Genomic DNA, 19,050 nt, shown 5'->3' on the forward strand with positions numbered 1-19,050 from the left:
TCTCTTCTAGTTTTATTTGCTCTCCTTTTTCTAGACCTACATCCTGTCTGGGTTTCAGCTTTGTAAGGCAATACTTTCTGTAGTTTTTTTGTGGTGTTGAGTAGTCAGTGGCGTGCAGCTGTGGTAGGTGTTTCCTTAGCTATTTTTTAATTAGCCTAATTTTCAGCACTCTTTCATCTTTGCAACAGCTGAACTTGGGACTCCATCCGTCATAATTTTGAAGTCAAACTTTTCCTAGAACAAACATTGAACACAAGGTATCTAGAGAAATCAAGCTTCAGTGTTGCCTTTTCACTGCTGGCCATGAAAACAATATTAACTACAGCTGTACACCAAAGAACAAGTATTTACAAAGGAAAACTTCCTAAGTTTTAGGACTTAAAAAATACAGTTCTATAATCAAGTATTTCACTTGATGTGTTTGTTTCAAAAAACCTGTTTCCGTGCACGTATAAAAAATTTAAGGACAGTTATTGGACAGTGAGGGTACAAACTTGGGTTTATAATACTTATCACTGATGCAAAAGCTGCACAAAAAGAACTTAAAAGTTTGCTGGTGTTTTTAAAGCAGAGTCACACCAGAATTAGATACGGAAATAGCAGGTTCATGGGGTAGTGACTGCAGATAGCCTTTTGTTCTGTAAGCAACTCCAGCCCTGGTGCAATATGATGTTTACTTTGTATGGAGGTCTATAATGTATTTCAATAACAAAACAGGAGTTAAAGGGAAAAAGCAAGTATTAATCATGTTTCTTATCTGTTTTTCAGTCTTACACATAAGTGCCACTTTCACCAAAGGGACCTTAATCCATCCAAACACAAGACTTCATATAGGTTATTGGAGGGAGGGATGGAAAGGGAGAAAAGCATAACTTTTATTCCATTGCTTTTTAGCTGGAAAAAACACTGACACAAAGATGCAAGCTGTGCTACTGTTCCACTTTAAAATCTATATTCCAAGTGCTGCTTCACACTATGCTCTAATAGGACAGTTTGACAGCCAGAGGCACATCCTGACACCTTTCAGTAAGAAGCAGACGTGATTGCTGCATTTAAATTTGTTCTGGAACTACCATATTACCAGCCCACACTGCTGAAATGAGTTTCCCTTCTCGCCATTTAATTCCTATGAGATCAGTTCTGTAAGCAAGGATTTCATCTTACAGAAGCAGCAGCTCCAGCAGTTTGGGTTGTAAAGGAACAAAAACAACTGCTACACAGATCCAATGTCTTTTGAAAATATTTTATGTTAAAAATACAGAAAAATACTTCTTGTTCAAAGAGGAAAAATATACTGCATGACAACACTTATCTAGGTTTGTTCAGAAGGTGTCTGTGGCTCCGCAACCAGTCACTGGAGTGATGACCCAATTTGGCAGCTAATGGTTCTTTTTCAACTTCTCAGTCATTTATCAAAGCCAGAATCATACTGTGACAAAACAGAAAACATGATACCAGTGGATTACTGAAGCATGTGCAAGTAGGAACAGCTATCATTTTCATGAGAGAACTGCACTTGATTCTGAAATAGAAAGTCAAAGCAACCATGTTATGTGCTTTGCTTATAAAGACAAGGACTGCAGAAGTAATACTGCAGCAGAACAGTAGTTCTTCCGTCTTGTAGTAAGTGGCCCCATCACAGAACTCATCTGTAACTTAGCCAGATCAACTTTATTTTCTAAAACAGAACTTGAAAAATAAACTTGGTCCTCAAGATTATTTCCATTCTAAAAGGCCGCTTATTCTAGGTGCTGAAATAATGTAACTCTCTATATTGTGGTTAAAGTGGTTTTGAGATTAAGGAGTAGTCTGAGTTTCCAAACAATGTTTGATGAGAAAGAATAAAGGCATATAATGAGCCCGCAGATAGCTGTCAAAATATATTATTGAGGCTTAGCAGGATGCAAAAAGATAACATACGAATACCAGCAATTACACTAGCAGAATAGAGGAGATAAAAATAACTGGCAAACAATTCCTTTGTTCCTTGGGAACAATTTTTGAAACTAACCTGTAAAGGTACATGAAGAAACAGAGCAGATGAAAGCCTAGTTTAATCATGGCTTCCTTCATGTGCGATTTCAGTTGTCCTCGGTTATGGATCTCTGTGGGATCAAACACCCCCATGTTTCCACTTGGCACCATAATGTACCTGAAAGTTTAAGAACAAAACAAAAACAAAACCAGAAGCATAGTCATCAAAACATTAGAGAGAGTTGGGAAGGGGAGGGGGAAAGCTTGCACAGAAGGGACTTTCATCTAAAGACACGATTCACAATTCAACATAAGTAAGCTCTCTTTTAATTCTGTTTCAGTTTCAGGATATTGCGTGTATCTCTACCACTACAACCCATGAACAAAGAATAAGAGGACAAGAAGTACTAAAAGCATCAGCCCAGCTTCCCATGTATAAATGGGAGAATTTTCAGGTAATAGCCAATTCCAGTTCATTTTAATTGCTGTTCGTGGTTACTTGGTGTTGCGAAGGAAAACATCCACCCACAGTGGAAAGATGCATTAGATGAAAGAGACTAGAAAAGAAAGAATTAATTTAGATAAGAATTAGTGATTTATTTACCAAAAAAACCCACACAGATAATCACAAACTCCAGTGGACAAAATGAGATAGCATAAGACAAGACAAAGCATCTGCGTATTATTCCCATCTTTGTCACAACCATCCTGTGTTATCTCAGCAGACACTGAGGCTGACAGGATGAGAGATTGGGCAGAACTGAAGAAGTTATATACTGTTCGAACCCAAATAAGAACAAAAGCTGAATGAAACAAAGCAAAATGTAAGCAAAAGGAATAATAAAACCAGCAAAACAAATGTTTATCTCCTGTGAAAATTCAACAAGCAGCACGTTGTTTTGTCGTAAGCATCTCCCAAGAAAGCAGATTCAAGCATATGAAGTTCTCACTCCATCTGAGCTTAGTATAGAACAGTATTGTTATTTCACTTAAATGTCACACAGGCTCTACCTTCCTGGAATAATACTCCTTCTACACTGGAATTTAACTCCCCATCTTACACCTGGAGCAAAAGCCAGGTCTCAGAACAGAACACTTCTGGATTTTCTTTATATACTTGAAGAATGGCACCACTTGTACTCCAAAAGGCACTCCCCCACCTCTTACAGCATTCATTATTGTGCTGGTTTCAGCTGGGATAGAGTTAATTTTCTTCATAGTAGCTAGAATGGGGCTATGTTTTGGATTTGTGCTGGAAACAGTGCTGATAACACAGGGATGTTTTCGTTACTGCTGAGCAGTGCTTACCCAGAGCCAAGGGCTTTTCTGCTCCTCACCCCACCCCACCAGCGAGGAGGCTGGGGGGGCACAAGGAGTTGGGAGGGGACACAGCCGGGACAGCTGACCCCAACTGACCCGAGGGATATCCCAGACCATACGATGTCATGCTCAGCAGATAAAGCTGGGGGATAAAGAAGGAAGGGGGGGATGTTTGGAGTGATGCCGTTTGTCTTCCCAAGTCACCGTTAGGCGTCATGGAGCCCTGCTTTCCTGGAGATGGCTGAACGCCTGCCTGCCCATGGGAAGTGGGGAAGGAATTCCTTGTTTTGCTTTGCTTGCCTGCGCGGCTTTTGCTTTACCTATTAAACTGTCTTTATCTCAACCCACGAGTTTTCTCACTTACCCTTCCAAATCTCTCCCCCATCCCACTGGGACGAGGAGAGAGCAAGCAGCTGCGTGGGGCTTAGCTGCTGGCTGGGGTTAAACCACAACAATTTTAATAATAGGAGGGGAAGTAAGGGAACAAGAAATAAGGATGTTTTCTAGCAGGAGACCAAAAAAAAAAGTTAAGACCACAGTATTTGTCTGTCTTTCACAGAGGCATTAAAAAGCACTGCAGCATATTTGACTAATAAGAAAGACAATTATGTCCCATTAAAAATAGTTCATGTGAAATACTTACAATTTGAAATTCTCTTCTAAATTTGAAGTTGTAAGCAATTGTTCTATTTTTAGTATTATAACACAAATTATTGTCCATTTACTGGGAATGTAATGCATTTTATTGGAATAAAAGGAAGAACACGAGTTTCCTGTACTAATTTATCCTAGAAATAGAGTGCATAGTTTCCATATATCTCTAGGATATGAATGCCCTAAAGGTAGTATTTATTAATTTTGCATTTTAAGAAGAATGATAACACTTAAATGATGCAACTTAATTGCGGAACCTGGGACATAGGTTTTCCAAGAGGCCCACAAGCTTTTATTATACATCTAAGGAACTGTAGTCATGGACACAGCAATGCTAGATGCTGACAAACCCAACTCAAGCCAGTTGTCATACTCTAAACAGGAAAAAACTTCTGCAGCAAAGCCACACAGAACAAGAAAACTGTCAGCTTTAATGAACATACACACTAGTGCCTCCAGTAGCTCCATTCAGTGGAAGCTGCTGCCACAGCAACAGGGCACTTCCCTCCAGATTAGACAATTTTGTAAAGGATGTGGGAGTCCCGGTAAGAATTTCACTGTATTTTAAAGATTTTTTTTTTTTTTTAACTTTTTTTTTTCTACTTGTTCAGTTTTAAAAGGGGTATGATCTACTTAAAGACATGGCAAGAATCACATCATTTGGACATATTGTCTCAAGCAGGTCTATATAACAAAGAAGAAAGGGAAATGTTAAACTTTTTTTTTAAGAGTTGCTTTCTTTTTGCCTACTCACATTCAACATTTCCTTTGTAATTCTTGCTTCTTTTACATAGTAGCAGGTCTAAGAAATATTTAAGAACTAAAAAACACCAACCTATTTTGAAATATGATTAGATTTCAAATAAGCTGCTTCAATATCTAGTTTTAAAACAAGGAGAATGTGAGACAGTCTAGTTTTGTCTCACATTCTCCTTGTTTTAAAACTAGATATTGAAGCAGCTTATTTGCTATGGCTCACTGGAGATTACTGAAATCATTGAGACAATTAGTAAATTAAGCCAGTACTGCCTGTAACTGCCATTTACTCATCAAGATTAAGCAGGTTTTGAAGGAAAGGTAATAAGGGGAAGGGATGATTATCCTACCTTTCTCCCTATTATCACTTAGATATACTACAAAGCACAGACTTCTTCAATCTCAACACAATTATTTTTATTTCTGTACTCATCTTGGAGTAGAATGATAATCTTAAACCTTTCTGAATTCATGTGCAGCAACATTTACTCCAGAAGTTGGTTACTGAAACTCTATAACATATGAAGAAAAATTCAAACACATTCAGCTGATGCTAAAAGTTTACAGCTCGTGATAATGGGTTCACATTTCATCTGTTCCCACTTAATCCCAGTTTAGTAACTGACACCTTCTCCTCTCTTCAGTGTATTCAAACTACTTTACAATCCACCATTTTTCTGACTACCATACCTTTTGTCCATTGATCATTGGGTCAAATATAAGTTCTATCCCAAAACATCAGATTTCCTTTATAATGCTAAACAACTCTCTTGCTTTCGCAGACCTCTAACTCCTTCACTAGAGATAGGATAGTCCAGGCTATTGATGTGGGTGAAACTCCTTGATCCTCAGGAAGAAGGCAGGATTAGTAATACAAGCTTAACATTTTGACTTCTTTTGGCAGGACAGGCAAAGTATCATATTGTCATATTCATTTACTGCTGAAACCACACATCTAAAATTGAGGAAACAATCCTGGATTTTAGGATATTCAGAATGTCTACCCCATGTATGACAAATATAAAATGAGAGCTGTCAATTCAACACAGCAGTCAAAGCTTACTGCCTGAAGTGTGGAAATGGAAATAATTGTATCTTTTTGAATTCTCTCTGACCAGGTTTAGAAGGGAAAGCAAGTGGCTACTTTAAACATTAACATAAGTAAGCAAAAGGAAGCAGCAAAGGGGTAACCAGTACAAGAAAGCTTCAAAGAAAATGCATTCTTTCTCTAGTGTCTCTGTAGAAACAGTCTAGCCTAAATGAAACATCGAATGCAAATTCCATACTTGCCAGCAGATACCAAAGGGAATACTGGTCATTTTGTGCAATTGTGTATAATACAGCACATACAGGTGGGCAAACAAAACTATCCCTATGTGTGTGCATTTAGGCAATGTTTGTTTATTAAGCACACAAGTTACACTGTCTCATATTACTCCAGCTCAGAAACATCTGAAGGCTTTGCTAGCAGTTTTGTAGAAAACAAGGGTGATAAATGCATGGTTATTTTGCCCAAGAACAACAAAGTTATCAGTAAAGGAATCCTCAGCTTCTTTTTAATGAGACCTATGAAACCTCTTGTTTAATTTTAACAGCAACTCCACCTATCCCTGCAAATAGTTAGCCCTAGCAGGTTCAGGCAAACAAGAATTACAGCCAACTCTTCATACCTGTATGTTTAAACATTTGGTCTTTTGGACTTCCCATAGTATAGTGATTAGAGACAATTTGTGACAAATCCACACCCAGTTTTCATTAGCATAACACCTGTAAAGGTTCAATTCTCTGCACATCAAATGATACAAAATAAAAAGAACATTTTTGCACCGACAGTCCCAATGTTGCCACATGGAAACCCCTACTGGTAAGTAAACCATTTCAAAGCAGTGGACAGCCCAGTATACAAAGACCAGTAACACTGACAGTTGTCATAAGATGAAAAGTCTGCAAACCTTTCCAGATACAAAGAGGCAAGATGGGAGACCAAAAACGACACAAATGACGGAGAGAGACAAGACAGTAAATGAAGGAGGGCATGGGGGATAACACCACAAACATGGGGGATAACAAAAAGCTGAAGAGAATAACTTTTTATTCTCCCAAATCCTCCCCAACCATCACCCATGCTGACCTAAGTATTTTTACGTGGATATCACTATCAGACATACAGGCACAGCATGAAAAACATTAACAACTATGTTTGCAGTACTACTTCACAATCCCAATTAACATACTATCATTTCCTGTGAACTTGGGAATGACTCACAAATCAAGGTTCCTGGGCACTAGAAAGAATGCAAGGAAAGGCCAAAAGTTTCATATCCTTTACGCTGTTGGGTTTCTTGTAATTTTAATTGCAAGGAGAGGAGAGTTTTATGTTAGTTAGATCCATGAAGACAGTTAGCAGCTCAAGAATGTAACTGAAACATCTCATCATGACACATTATTTATCTTCATACTACGCTTAAAGCTAAACTAGTAACAGCGGGAAAAAAAAAAGCACACAAGCCCCTTTGCACTTACCGATATATATTCCATGTTGCTACTGGCAAATTAAGGAGAAAGATGAACCAGTGCAATGAAATAAGCATTAATACTGTTACAACAGCATGGCCAATCACCTCAGGGACCACCCACTGTAAAAAGGGAAGAAAAGAAGAGTTATATGCACAAATGTAAATTCCTTTCTGAGAGATCTATATAGAGTTATCATCTGATTTTAATCATGTAAAACTCAGACAGAAAATTCATAGCAGAAGCATGCAATTTCATCACAACGCGGGGAAATTAAGACCTTTGGACAGATTCCACGTAAGCAAGCCAGAAATCAGGCCCTAAGATATTACAACAGAGGTACTTTATCCAAGTATTACAAGAATTTCTAGAGAAGCACAGCAGCTGTTTGAACACAGCTATATTACACAAGCACTTAAGAAAGCGAGTTAAGAAAGTATACAGTGCTCATTTGAAATCACTGCAGAGAACAGTGGATTTAGGAATGAGAGAAGCAGATAATTAAAATCTGCACAGACACAGGACAAACACCCTTAGGCTTGGAACAGACAAGAAAGTTGATCAATATGAAAACTGGCATAGTTAAATTGGGTCAGCCCCTAGCATTAACACATTTTTGGCTTGATAGTATCCTGTAGCATTCTCTCTTACGTTAAGAAAGAAAATACCTTTAAATCAAAGTGAACACCCATGCGGAAAGGTCACACTGATTTAATGAAATCGGTTTTAAGCAGATTTGTTTAAAATAGTACTTTTCCTTCTCACAGTGAAACTCTCTACTGTTCAAGAGAGGTTAGAAATTATACAGGAGCATCAGAGAAAGTTGCTATAAAGATCTGAACAGTCACCAGTGGACAACCTTGGTGTGGCACACCTACAAGAACAAAAGCACAGAACTCAAGAGCTCTGTGAAGAGTTAAGTCTTAGTCCCAGGAATTCAGAGTAGCAGCCCATCTCAGAGTTAGAAGAACAGCCTTTTGTGACTGAATTTGCTCAAAGACGGGTATCGGAAAAAGACAAGCAGACTGAAATAAAGGATACATGCAAAATATCACCACCAGTCAAGGCTATTCAGATATACATTACACCCCTGTTATTTGTGATGTTAAGATGAAGGACTGTTTCTTAAACCACAGTAAATGCAAAGAAGAATAATTTACTTTATTGAGTTTTGAGCAGCATGATCTAGCATTAATGTAGTCACATTCCAAATCTGATAGTGTAATTATCTGGAGTCCAAGATAAGGAAAAATTGTATGGTAACTCAGAATACACAACGCTTTATTTTTATCCAGTAAGTTGGGGAGAGCACTCTGCTCTCAGCGTAGACTGTCTTGTTCTATAGCTGATCTGCCAAAGGCACGTTTCAATTATTTACAACTCATTCCTACTTTAGGGAGAAAGTTAGGCCACGTTTTATCATCAGGCCAAGTGATTTTATGATGTTTTTCCAACGGCAACTGTTGCACAAGTGCTAAAGTTCAGTTCAACACTTAGAACAGACCAGGGAGGCAAACTCGGTATTTTTAGTATCAGAATTATTACTACAGCACTTGAAGCCAGAACTTAAAAGAAAGAAAAAGTTAATGCACTTTTTAAACTCTCCTCACAATAAAGCTAAACAGTGCAGTTTTAAGAAGTGGATCTACTTTTTTTACATTTACAGCAACATTGGATTGATTCATACTTTGCTAGGAAATAAGAGGGTAACATCATTAGCAAATGAACTTTCAGCAACTGAAACATGAAGATTGCAGACAGAAAAGTCCTTTCAAAAAAGGCTGAGGATGCACGTGTGCACACCATCATGCTATGTCCTGTAAAGCTCATACTCCTTTTCTCCAAGGAAAAGAAAAAGCATGAGATTTTTTCCTATCCCTAAAAAAGTCGTCTCATTTTTCAACAAATAACCTATCCTTCTAGGATGAATTTCTTTCAGGTGCTTCTGTACTTCTTTTCTGTTAGGAGAACTGGCTAGATTCTGAAACAGCACCAGGATCTGAAAGAGTTCGAGACCCTGTTCTTTTTTATTCAGAAGAATAAGAAAAGGAAGCCAAATGAGTGAGTGCTTTTACATTCTAACAATGCCAGAGCAGCGAAGACTGCAGGCAAGTTTGTAACAAAGAATATGGAAATTCTGTTTGCCAGGGAACTCTCAGTCTCCCAGCTACCAGCTCACACCTGAACTAAGAGTCAGGTATCCTTACAATTAAAAGGCTATCGCGTGGCCACGTTTTTTGAGGCCTGGGTAGTTTCTGAGGGGGTGAAGCATGCTTCGACACCCCCTCCTCTACACCAACGCCGAGCACACGCTGCTTCTGCCGAGGGACCGTGTATCTTCCGCGGCACCGGCCGCACACGCCCGTGGCAGCCTGCAGCCCCCCCGAGCTCCGCCGCTCGGAGGAACGAACGTATTTCGGGCACTGAATCACTCGCCCTTTCGGGCACCCCCCGCCGGCGGCCATTACCCGGCACAGGCCCTCACGCCCCGCCGCCCTCAACCCACCGCCAACCCGGTGGCCGCGGCCCCGGCCCCGCTCGCCCGCCCTCAGCGGCGCCTCAACGGGCCCGGCCCACCTCGGTCCCACCGGGCGCGGGCACCGCCTCAACCCTACCCACCCCGGCCACCCCCCGCCACCAGCCGAAGGATACGAAGTAGACGGAGAGGAAGATGAGGGCGCAGCAGTCGATCAGCGAGAAGATGAAGACCACCGACTCCATCCCGCCACGGCCGCCGCCCTCCCGGCTGCCGTACGCCCTGCCTTCCCCCTCCCCCGACCGGCCAGGGCCGCCCCGCCGCGCCGCGCGGCACGCTGGGAAATGGAGTCCCCGGGCCTCCTCAGGGGTGACGGCCGGGGCACGTCCCCGCTCTTCGCGAGGGCGCTGACAGGGACCCCACGCAGCCCTCACCGGGGCGGGGCGGGGCTCTATTTTGAAGCTTAATTAGCGGCCCGGCGCGTCAGAGGCGGGGGAAGGGGGCGCGCCCACAGCAAGGCCCCGCCGCCGCTCCAGGCGGGCAGTTCGAAGGCGCCCGGCCGCGGGGCCGCCGCCTTCCGCGCAGTTCCCGCCCGGCCGCCCCGCGCAGGCGAAGCGGTAGGACAGCCCCCGGGCCGGCGGGGAGGCCCTCGGCCGGGGAGGGCGGCGAGCCGCCATGCGGAGCCGGCCGGGACGCTTCGTGGACCTGCGGCTGAAGCAGCGCGTTAAGCAGGTACCCGCCTTGGGCGGGCGGGCAGGCAGCGGCGGCCGGCCAGTCGGTGACCCTCGTCCCCGCGGGGCGGTCAGGCGGTGGGGGTGGGAGGCGCGGCGGGGCTGGCGTTTCCCCCTTCTCGCTGAAAGGGGCCTTGAGCATGCGGGCCGCTGAGGTGCGGGAGGGAACGGCAGCGAGGGCCGAAACCCGGCCTGGTCTCTCAGGCCTTTAAGGCGGCCTCTGAAAAGGTCTTTCTCTTAAATTTTATTTTTGTTTGTTTTGTTATTTTCTTCCATCCTCTTAGATGCTTCCGATCCTGAAGCTGGGTGCTATTTCAAGTGTGAATTGAATAGTAAAAAAACCCCCCAAACTCACACTTGGGGCAGATGTAGGCAAATTGGAAGTGTTTACGTTTGGAAACGTGTGCGTCGGTTAATTAAATGTGTGAAGAAAGGGAAAAAATGTGATTACTTCCATAATACACGTGTGAAGAGTGGGGAGAACAGTGATTCCTTCAGGTGGCTTAGTGCTGTGTTATATTTTATGAATATTTATGGTGACTTTGCAAATTAAGCACCATTTTTCTGTGTCTCTGCGGAAGTGTACTCCGCTTCTAATCCCTAAAAATGTGAGCGGCTCCTTGAGGGAGCTTGCTTATTTTTCTTAACAAGATCATAGTGGCTGTGTCTTGATTATTATGAAATGAAAGAGCCAGCTGGATTTATGGTAGGCTTGATATTTTCTGCAGGTCAGTAGCTGCCCATGGGTGATGTGAAGTGTAACATCATGTTAAAAAAAAAAATTCTGTATTCGAATTTAAGCAATTTGATTGTTTTAAATAGAGATACTAATGTAAATGAGATTTTGAAATTCTCCTTGCTGTGACATTTGTGATACTATATCTTTTTAGGGATATTCTTTCTCTCTGTTTTCTTTTTTTTAAGAAGGAATCCACCATTACTGTATTGAAGCTCCTTCTCACTCCTAATTTAGAGAGTGGGGGAAGAAAGGGAGTACAGTTGTACCTGAACTTTAGTACATTTTCTCACACTTGAATGATTGTGGTTTGAAGATGGGTTGGATCAGCTGCTGTCAGAGAAATAAAAAAAGGCTTGATAGAATTCACTTTCATTTATATACTTTTCTATAGTATTCTTTGAAGCATCTTGCAAAGATTAAAGTTCTTATTATGACAGTATCCATACTGATTGATGTAGATTGTTTCATTTTTAAGGTAGGAGATCTAAAACAAGGCGGTTAACTGAGAGAAACCAAGAACTTTAGGATTGACAGTAAGATGGTGGTGTGTGGGTTACAAAGTCATCTTTCTTAATAAAAACAATGGAGTTGCACTGGCAGAAATCACCAAAGCACCAAAATGCTTTTTCCCGGGAAACGTAGCTAGCTTGTTATCTGTGTCTTAATAAGCATCTCCCATTTCATTGGGAAATACTGACTAGTGTGTTCCAAGGCAGTTCAAAGCTGTTTCTGATTTTCATTTTGACTTCTAAAAAGGGTAGAGTTTGAAATAGGCATATTTGATCTAGCTGTTCTGGTGAAGTGATTGACAAAGATTTTATTCGCCGCTTGCTTCATTTCAGTATCTTGCAAGTAGTAAATGTGGCCAGTATGTTGACATTGGAATTCTAGCGTCTGATTTGCAGAAAACCTACAGGTGAGCAAAGATTTGTATTCTTATATTCTACATTCAAAATATGGACTATATTATCTTGTTACTTTGCATTTGTGTCTTTTTAATCAAAATTTTAATTTTCTTTATGTTAACTTTATTACCAGTTGTTGAGGTTGGTTGAAACAATAAGATCATTTCCACTCCAGTGTTTTCCTCTGCTGATATATCTAGTAACTGATATTTTATTAATGCATTGGCATTGCAAGATCTAGTTGTGGTTCATTTTTTGTGGGTTGCTTTTTTTAATTAAACAGCTACAGACGCATTACATGTTGGTCCTTAACGCAGTGAGCTTAAAATACGAGGGAAAATAACACTTCAGTGCAGGCAGATGGGGGAGATAGAGGATTCAGTAAGACACTAAGTCTTGCTCAGTTGCTCAGCAGTACAGTCAGTCTTGACTAATTATTTTTAGGCTGTTATGCTTTTCTGGGTGGGGAGCAAGTCTGTGTTTCTGCAGATCATTGGTGGGTGTTGGTGGTTAATGAAGGTGGAGAAGTATATTCATTCATGTTCGCATGTTCTATTTATTTGTGCCTTGTTAGAGAAAGGGAGCCAAAACCCTTGCTTAGGATGCTTACAGATCTTGGGTTTTTGTTTTGTTTTTCCTCTGTCAGCTATTGTATAAAAGCAAATAAATAAAATATACCCTCAGTAAGTGAAAGTAAAAGGTTGATGATTTTTGTTTGCATTTAAGTGTGCTCATTGAATCAGGTTTTCTCATACTGACCATTATTAATTAGGACAGTTATTCCTCACTGGACTGTCCTTTCTAGACTGTAGTCCTGTGTCCATATGTTCTTGTTTGAATAAAAATTTAAAAATGGGTCATGGTGTGAAATAGAATCCAGTGTGTTCATTTGAACATTGCTGCTTCTCTGTATCTACAGTTAAAGAGGACCTTAATAATTTTTATTAAAGGTCCCTTTAGAGACCAGTGTAGTTTAGTGGTTTGCTTCATCCCAATGATTGAGCTATTCCGGGCTTAAGAAAAAACAATCACATTTTCACATAGTTTTGGGGTTTTTTATAAGAACTTGTGAAGAAGCTCAGGTATCAATTTACAATGTATTTTTTCCACTGAGAATGACAGTATGTTGAGGGAAAAAGTAGTTGGTGTAACCTCTTTATTTTGTTTTTTCAGTGCAGAATATGGACGAAGAAAAAGAAATGCTTTTAGAATACAAGTTGAAAAAGGTAGTTCTGTTAATATTATGTCTAAGACGGGGAAATTTTTTGTTTATGCTTTGGCTGTTTTCTTAACGTGTTTGAACTTTTTCTTTCAGTGTTTGGAATAATCAGTAATGAAAAAGAACACGAAGATTTAGCAGTTTTAGAAGCTGAACATGTGGCAAAAAGAGCAAGACAACAAGAGAAAAATGAGTAAGAAGAATTTTTACCATTAGATTACTTCAGTAATGCCTTTAGTATTATAATTTTTTTAAAGCTTTCTGTCTTCATATTAAATTTTGGTAGTTTCAAGATTACAGATAGATCCTTGATTTCCCATAGGCTTGTTTTCATCAGAAGTTACCTGTAGTTAATGGAAGCACTTTTTTCACTGAAGACAAGCAGATACTAGAGCCAATCATGATTTCTCTATTATGGGGAACATACAGCCCTGAATTAGTGGATACCCTTGGGGCTTCCTTGATAGTTTTCCAAGGCCCCAGTCCTCATGTGATTCAGTTACTTTTTTGTTTTGTTCTTAATCTTTCTTGGGGGTGAGATACACTAGCTAAATCTGAGAGATAAGACTACAGGACAGGCTGTTCAGAGTAAATCACTGTTGGCTATGAGATTAGAATTAAGATCTCCTGACTCCTAACCCAGTGCATAGTCTCACGGATCATTCTGGTTTCTCTAACCTGTGATAGGTATTAAGGGTCTCGTGGGAAATAGGACATTGTTGTCAGAAGGACTAGTCTAGTTCAGCAGTGATTTGCTACTACTTCCCTTGTGCCAGCATTGGTGATTGTGTGATCTCTCAGTGAACTGAATCAGATTGATCCTACATCACTTTTTTTAGGACTGTCTTCAGCCAGGTTGCCAAATTAATCCAACTTATCACAGACTTGGAAAGGATGCATTTTTTAGCTCTCCAAAGCAGTAAATTTAGAGCATGCGAGTCAGGAATTTTTCTCCAGTCTTAGGCTACATATCATGGTTGTGGGGAACCTCGTTGTGGAAATTGCATTTGTTTTGTTTTGTGGGTGTCTCGCAGTTCTGCTCTGATACATTAATAGTTTTTGTCTTCCTTCCACGTAAAGGACTGCAGGAAGTGCCACAGATGACTCTGATTATGATGATTATCCAGAAGATCTAGTAAGTTGGATTTTATTATGATCATTTGTGTTTGTATAACACATGATTCTATGTGGTGAAGTTGCAATGCACTTGGAGAGTTTAAAAGTGGAGATAAAGATGACTTATAGTCAGAGTTGGCAATTCCAACTGAGAATCTGTATAGCTAAAAGGAGGCTATTTTCTGAAGAAAAAGGAAGAACCTGTGGTAGGGAATCACTTTTGAGGAAAGCACACTGGGGGCCTGAAAGATGTGGCATTCAAATGAATGAAATGATTGGACATACCTGACTGTTACTAAAAGAGGTGACTGTCAATTAGCAGGGGTCATTTCAGGGTAAATAGCAAAGGTTGTTGCCTCCTTAACCAGCAGATGTAGTTTTGTATGCAGTCATTTGATTTGTAGAGGAGTGGGTTGGAAGATGCATAACTACTTTCCCCAGCAGGGATAATGCTAAATGATGTTTTTGAAATAGTTTTCATTGGCCTCTTAATATAAATAATCCAAGTTGTAACCTGTACATTTTCTTTTAAAATACATGAATCTGCAGTCTACAAATCATATGAACAGTTCCCTGCTGAGCTTGTATAAGAAAGGAAATCCCGATTCTGTTCCAACCACTCCAAAAAATGAACCAATGGAAACCCCCCCTCCTGTGCGAACGGCACCTCAAACAAGCACCCTCTCATCAGGAAGAAGAGTTGAAACACGCATCTCTGAAGGGGGCTGGTTCATTGATAAAACTCCATGTGGAAAGGACTTTTTCATTGAACTTTCTGAGGATGGAGAAGGAGACGAAAAGAAGCTGATTTCTGAGGTATTGTGTTTTATGAACCCAATGTGATTTGAGTAGCAAGTATGAATATAATTTCCTGTGTAATTTGACAGGCTTTTAAAGGGGGATACTAAGACCAAAAGGACTGTCTGTCTTTGTCCCTGGATTTTTAAAATATATTATTTTTATTAGAAACATGCATGCTGTGTTTAAAGACAGTGAACATGTTAAATAGAAAGGGAAGATTGACCAGTGGAGTACTTGTTTTTAGCTTGGTTTCTGAAGAAGGAAGGGCTTAGCCCGTTGTTCTGCCCTGTCAGAAGTGATTTTTTGAACCTTCTGGCCTGTTTCAGGCATGTTTGTATGGGAGGTAAAAAGTCACAAAATCATGAATTTCTTCCACATTTTTTGAGGAAGATGTAGTGCTCAGTATTAGGGAGATCCAGGTTAGTGCCCATACTGGGAGAAAGGTAAGTGGAACTTAGCTGTTAGTTATTCTGTTTGCTAGTGACCAGCCTAACTAGTCAGGAAGCATGTGGCTTGCTATAGCCATAGCATGTGGTCTCCCTTAGCCAGTGGTTAAGTGTTAGTGAGCCTGGGGAAAGCTGAAGTTTTTTGGATGGACGAGGGTTGGGGAAATTGAAAGGAAGTTGCATTAACTTACAAAGCAGTTAAAAATAGGTCCTACTCCCCATCCAGATATATTGCCCACTTTGTGATACTCTCCTTCCCCCCCAGTTTTTCTTATTTAATAAATAGCAACTTTCTTTAGCTATTGAAAGCTTTCCATTTATCTGTGGGAGATAACACTTATGTTGTTTGGCTGACCAGACATTTTGGCAGGATACTCTTTTTTTATGTGAAGGAAGAACTACATTTACATCTACCTTTCTGATTACACAAAATGCTTACTGAATAGGCAGATTTGACAAATCATCCCTTTATCCTAGCAGTACTTCATCCTCATATAGAGAAATTGAATAAAAGCGATGTTCAAATTGTAAAAAGTTTGCAATACTATATTATAAACAAACACGACTTTCGCCATTGAACCTCTTTTTATTTCTTTTCTCCTGTATTAGTCCTTTTCTTACATGCAGTTAACTTGTGTCAGCACTGAATAATATTTTTGTACAGCCATTCGTGACTTACTAGTAATAAAAATTGTTTCCATTGGAGTAAATACATTCATACGGTTTTATTCATCCCCAAAGTGGATTGCTCTATGATGTACAAATAACTGGTGCCTGATTTTCATTAGTGGTGTTGGGGTTTGGGGGGGTGGGGTTGTTTGGGATTTTTTTTGCTTCAAAGTATGTACTCTTAGCAAAAAAAGTGACTGATATAATTAACCCTTTAAAAAAAAAAGGCAAATCCTAAGTAAAAAAAGGCTTTTCTACAAAAAGAAGGGGTTAAATTCCTGTCTCGCCTGTCTTTATTCATATAATATGTGTAAGTTAAACATCATAGACACTGACACATATTGTTCTTTTAAGTATTTGCAGAAATTCACCGACTTGGAAAGTTTTGTGTATATAATTTTGGTTTTATGCCCTTAGAAAACAACAGAATTTTCTGTCTTGGAGAGTGAAAGAAAGAAGACAAAGGGTAAGAGAGCAAAAAGAAAAAAAGAAGAATTTCCAGATGTAGATGGAGAAATTGATTCCATCTTACTTAAAGAGAAAGGTGAGAAGTTATTTTTGGTGTGCTGCTCCAAACAAAGAGATGGTATTTGACCATGGAATCCATTACCAGAGAAGTGTTTTCTGAGGTGTAGAGAAGTGACCTCAAGCATTTTGTTAAGAAATTTAGCCTTAATGTTGTACTAAAAAAAATTCCAGTCCTATGCATACTACCAAAAAATAATACTACCCCATGTGCTTAACTAACTGTTTAGGCTGAGTACTTTTTTGTTCAGTGTTAGCAACTATTATTATGCTGTGTCTAAATTTGCGTGACTTTTCCTCCTTAACAGTTAGAAGTAAGGGACCAGAGCTTTACTGCCCTTCAGTGAAGTTTGAGAATGTAGGAGGCAATGATGAAACTTTAAAGGTTAGTTAAAACTTTATTTGTGGGATACAGAATGGAGTGAATAAAATGTCGCATTAAAAATGACAAAGAAGAAATCTGGCAGAATTCATGTGCGTGGCACTGAGAATAGCTGCTTATATCAACAGCAACAAAATTTTGTTGGTTTTTTTTTTTCCTTTGATTAACCTTTCTGAAAGCAGTCACTGAAATTATATTAATAAACAGAACTTGCTTTATTTTGGCCTGTCTACAATATTAGCAATCTATAATACTAATTTCTGCAATTTAAATGGAGGTCTCTCCTGTTCTTAACAGGAAATATGCAAGATGCTCATTCATGTCCGTCATCCTGAAGTCTATAACCACTTAGGTGTGGTTCCACCTCGTGGTTTTCTTTTACATGGACCACCAGGATGTGGAAAGACACTACTTGCACAGGCAATTGCTGGGGTGAGATAGATTTAGATTTACAGTTTCTTCTTTTTCTGAATTATGTTTAGAGAGAGAAAAAAAAAAATCCTCCTTCATGATAGACTAGATCTTCCCTCTTTTTTATCTCTTTTTTTCTCCTTCCTATCTTAGTCTAAAATATATTCATCTTCACTTCCTTTGTTTATATTCCACCTGAATCTGTACTTGATAGAACCTCATATATGAAGAGGGGGACATAGTGACAGGATTTTGTTTGACTTAATTGTTTTGAGGCATTCCCAGGACAGCAATGTAGGCATGGGTATTGAGAAGGCTATAAATGGAAGATACTTTTGGTTAAATTTACCACAGTGTTTTAAGTCTGGATTCAACCTTACCATCTTTTATGAGGCATTACATTGATTCTGTTGGGTGGCATCTGTTAAACAGTGATTTCTGAATTCCAAAACTGGATGTTGTCATATGCTCTGAAATTGTGTTTGACACAGGCAAAGCATTACTGGTGTTAGTAGTTTGGTGTGTGGTGAGGCTGCTGTGCTGCTATGTGCCTGTTTTGGTTATAAATCTAGTGGCTATTTAGGGCTATTCAGTGATAACCATGGATGTTTCTTTTTCTTTAGTACAGTTGTTCCTTAAATGTCACAGATCATAACCTTAAATTTACATACATGTGAATTATGAACTTTTGTAGTGCAGATTATCTTTGAAAGAAAATAACTGATGTTTATTCCTTAAAAGTTGGTTAGAACCTTCTGACACTGTTTCAAATGTTTTAATTAAAAAGATTTGGGTTTTTTCTTTTTAATGCCTTGCTGTAAAAAGGTACCCATTGAATGAATCTGTGATATTTAATGCTTCAGGGGGTATTTGTATCCTGGAAGCATGCTAAATTTGGGGAAAGAAACATGACACAAGTAAAAAATTTTCAGAGATGAGATAAATTCAATGACTACTTCCTAAATTATTTTTCTTAAATAAGACATTTTCAGTAGTGCTATTTAAGGCAAATTACCTCCTCCAAGGCCCAGGTAGTACCTCTGGTGGCCTTGATTTGTATAAACTAGGATTTTATTATTTTTTTTTAATATGTAGTTCAAAAAGCCTGAAATAGTCTGCAACTACCTGTAGCACTACTGTGCTACAGTCTATTAAAGTTACAATTTTATTTAATTTTAATAGCAGAAAACCTTGAGTGTGAGCTTTACACTTATCTTACTATACAGTCCTGCTCAGATGCTTCTGGAGCAAGACTAAGGGAACCAGACCTGTTGGGGATCTCTTTCACACTGCTAAGTGATGCTTTGTTACAGATGGAAATAGACAATTTTCTCAAAAAGGGAGCCCAAGCATGAACTGAAATATATGTCTTGCGAAGGATTGGGTTGGGAACTGTATTGGGTGGGTCTGTG

At 39.6% G+C, this 19,050-nt stretch overlaps 2 protein-coding genes across 2 annotated transcripts in view; one reads left to right on the forward strand and one right to left on the reverse strand.

The window, feature by feature from the left end:
- Positions 1 to 1,227: 1,227 nt before the first annotated feature.
- On the reverse strand, positions 1,228 to 10,015 carry CNIH4 (cornichon family member 4). The gene is made up of 5 exons (XM_069800058.1): positions 9,871 to 10,015; positions 8,379 to 8,447; positions 7,228 to 7,340; positions 2,012 to 2,152; positions 1,228 to 1,429 (listed from the first exon to the last, which is right to left on the reverse strand). The coding sequence occupies exons 1-5, from the start codon at positions 9,937 to 9,939 to the stop codon at positions 1,402 to 1,404; spliced, it is 420 nt and encodes a 139-aa protein (XP_069656159.1). The 5' UTR covers positions 9,940 to 10,015; the 3' UTR covers positions 1,228 to 1,401.
- A 47-nt stretch (positions 10,016 to 10,062) lies between these two features.
- The window catches only part of NVL (nuclear VCP like), a 42,978-nt gene continuing 33,990 nt past the window's right edge, over positions 10,063 to 19,050 (forward strand). Inside the window, exons 1-9 of the mRNA XM_069800056.1 lie at positions 10,063 to 10,426; positions 12,007 to 12,080; positions 13,243 to 13,295; positions 13,385 to 13,481; positions 14,369 to 14,423; positions 14,954 to 15,220; positions 16,738 to 16,864; positions 17,154 to 17,230; positions 17,525 to 17,659. Of these exons, the coding sequence (XP_069656157.1) occupies positions 10,370 to 10,426; positions 12,007 to 12,080; positions 13,243 to 13,295; positions 13,385 to 13,481; positions 14,369 to 14,423; positions 14,954 to 15,220; positions 16,738 to 16,864; positions 17,154 to 17,230; positions 17,525 to 17,659 (942 nt within the window). The 5' untranslated portion in view covers positions 10,063 to 10,369. The remainder of the gene's footprint in view (positions 10,427 to 12,006; positions 12,081 to 13,242; positions 13,296 to 13,384; positions 13,482 to 14,368; positions 14,424 to 14,953; positions 15,221 to 16,737; positions 16,865 to 17,153; positions 17,231 to 17,524; positions 17,660 to 19,050) is intronic.

The sequence above is a fragment of the Haliaeetus albicilla genome, chromosome 13 (genome assembly GCF_947461875.1).
Source record: "Haliaeetus albicilla chromosome 13, bHalAlb1.1, whole genome shotgun sequence".
Taxonomy (NCBI): domain Eukaryota; kingdom Metazoa; phylum Chordata; class Aves; order Accipitriformes; family Accipitridae; genus Haliaeetus; species Haliaeetus albicilla.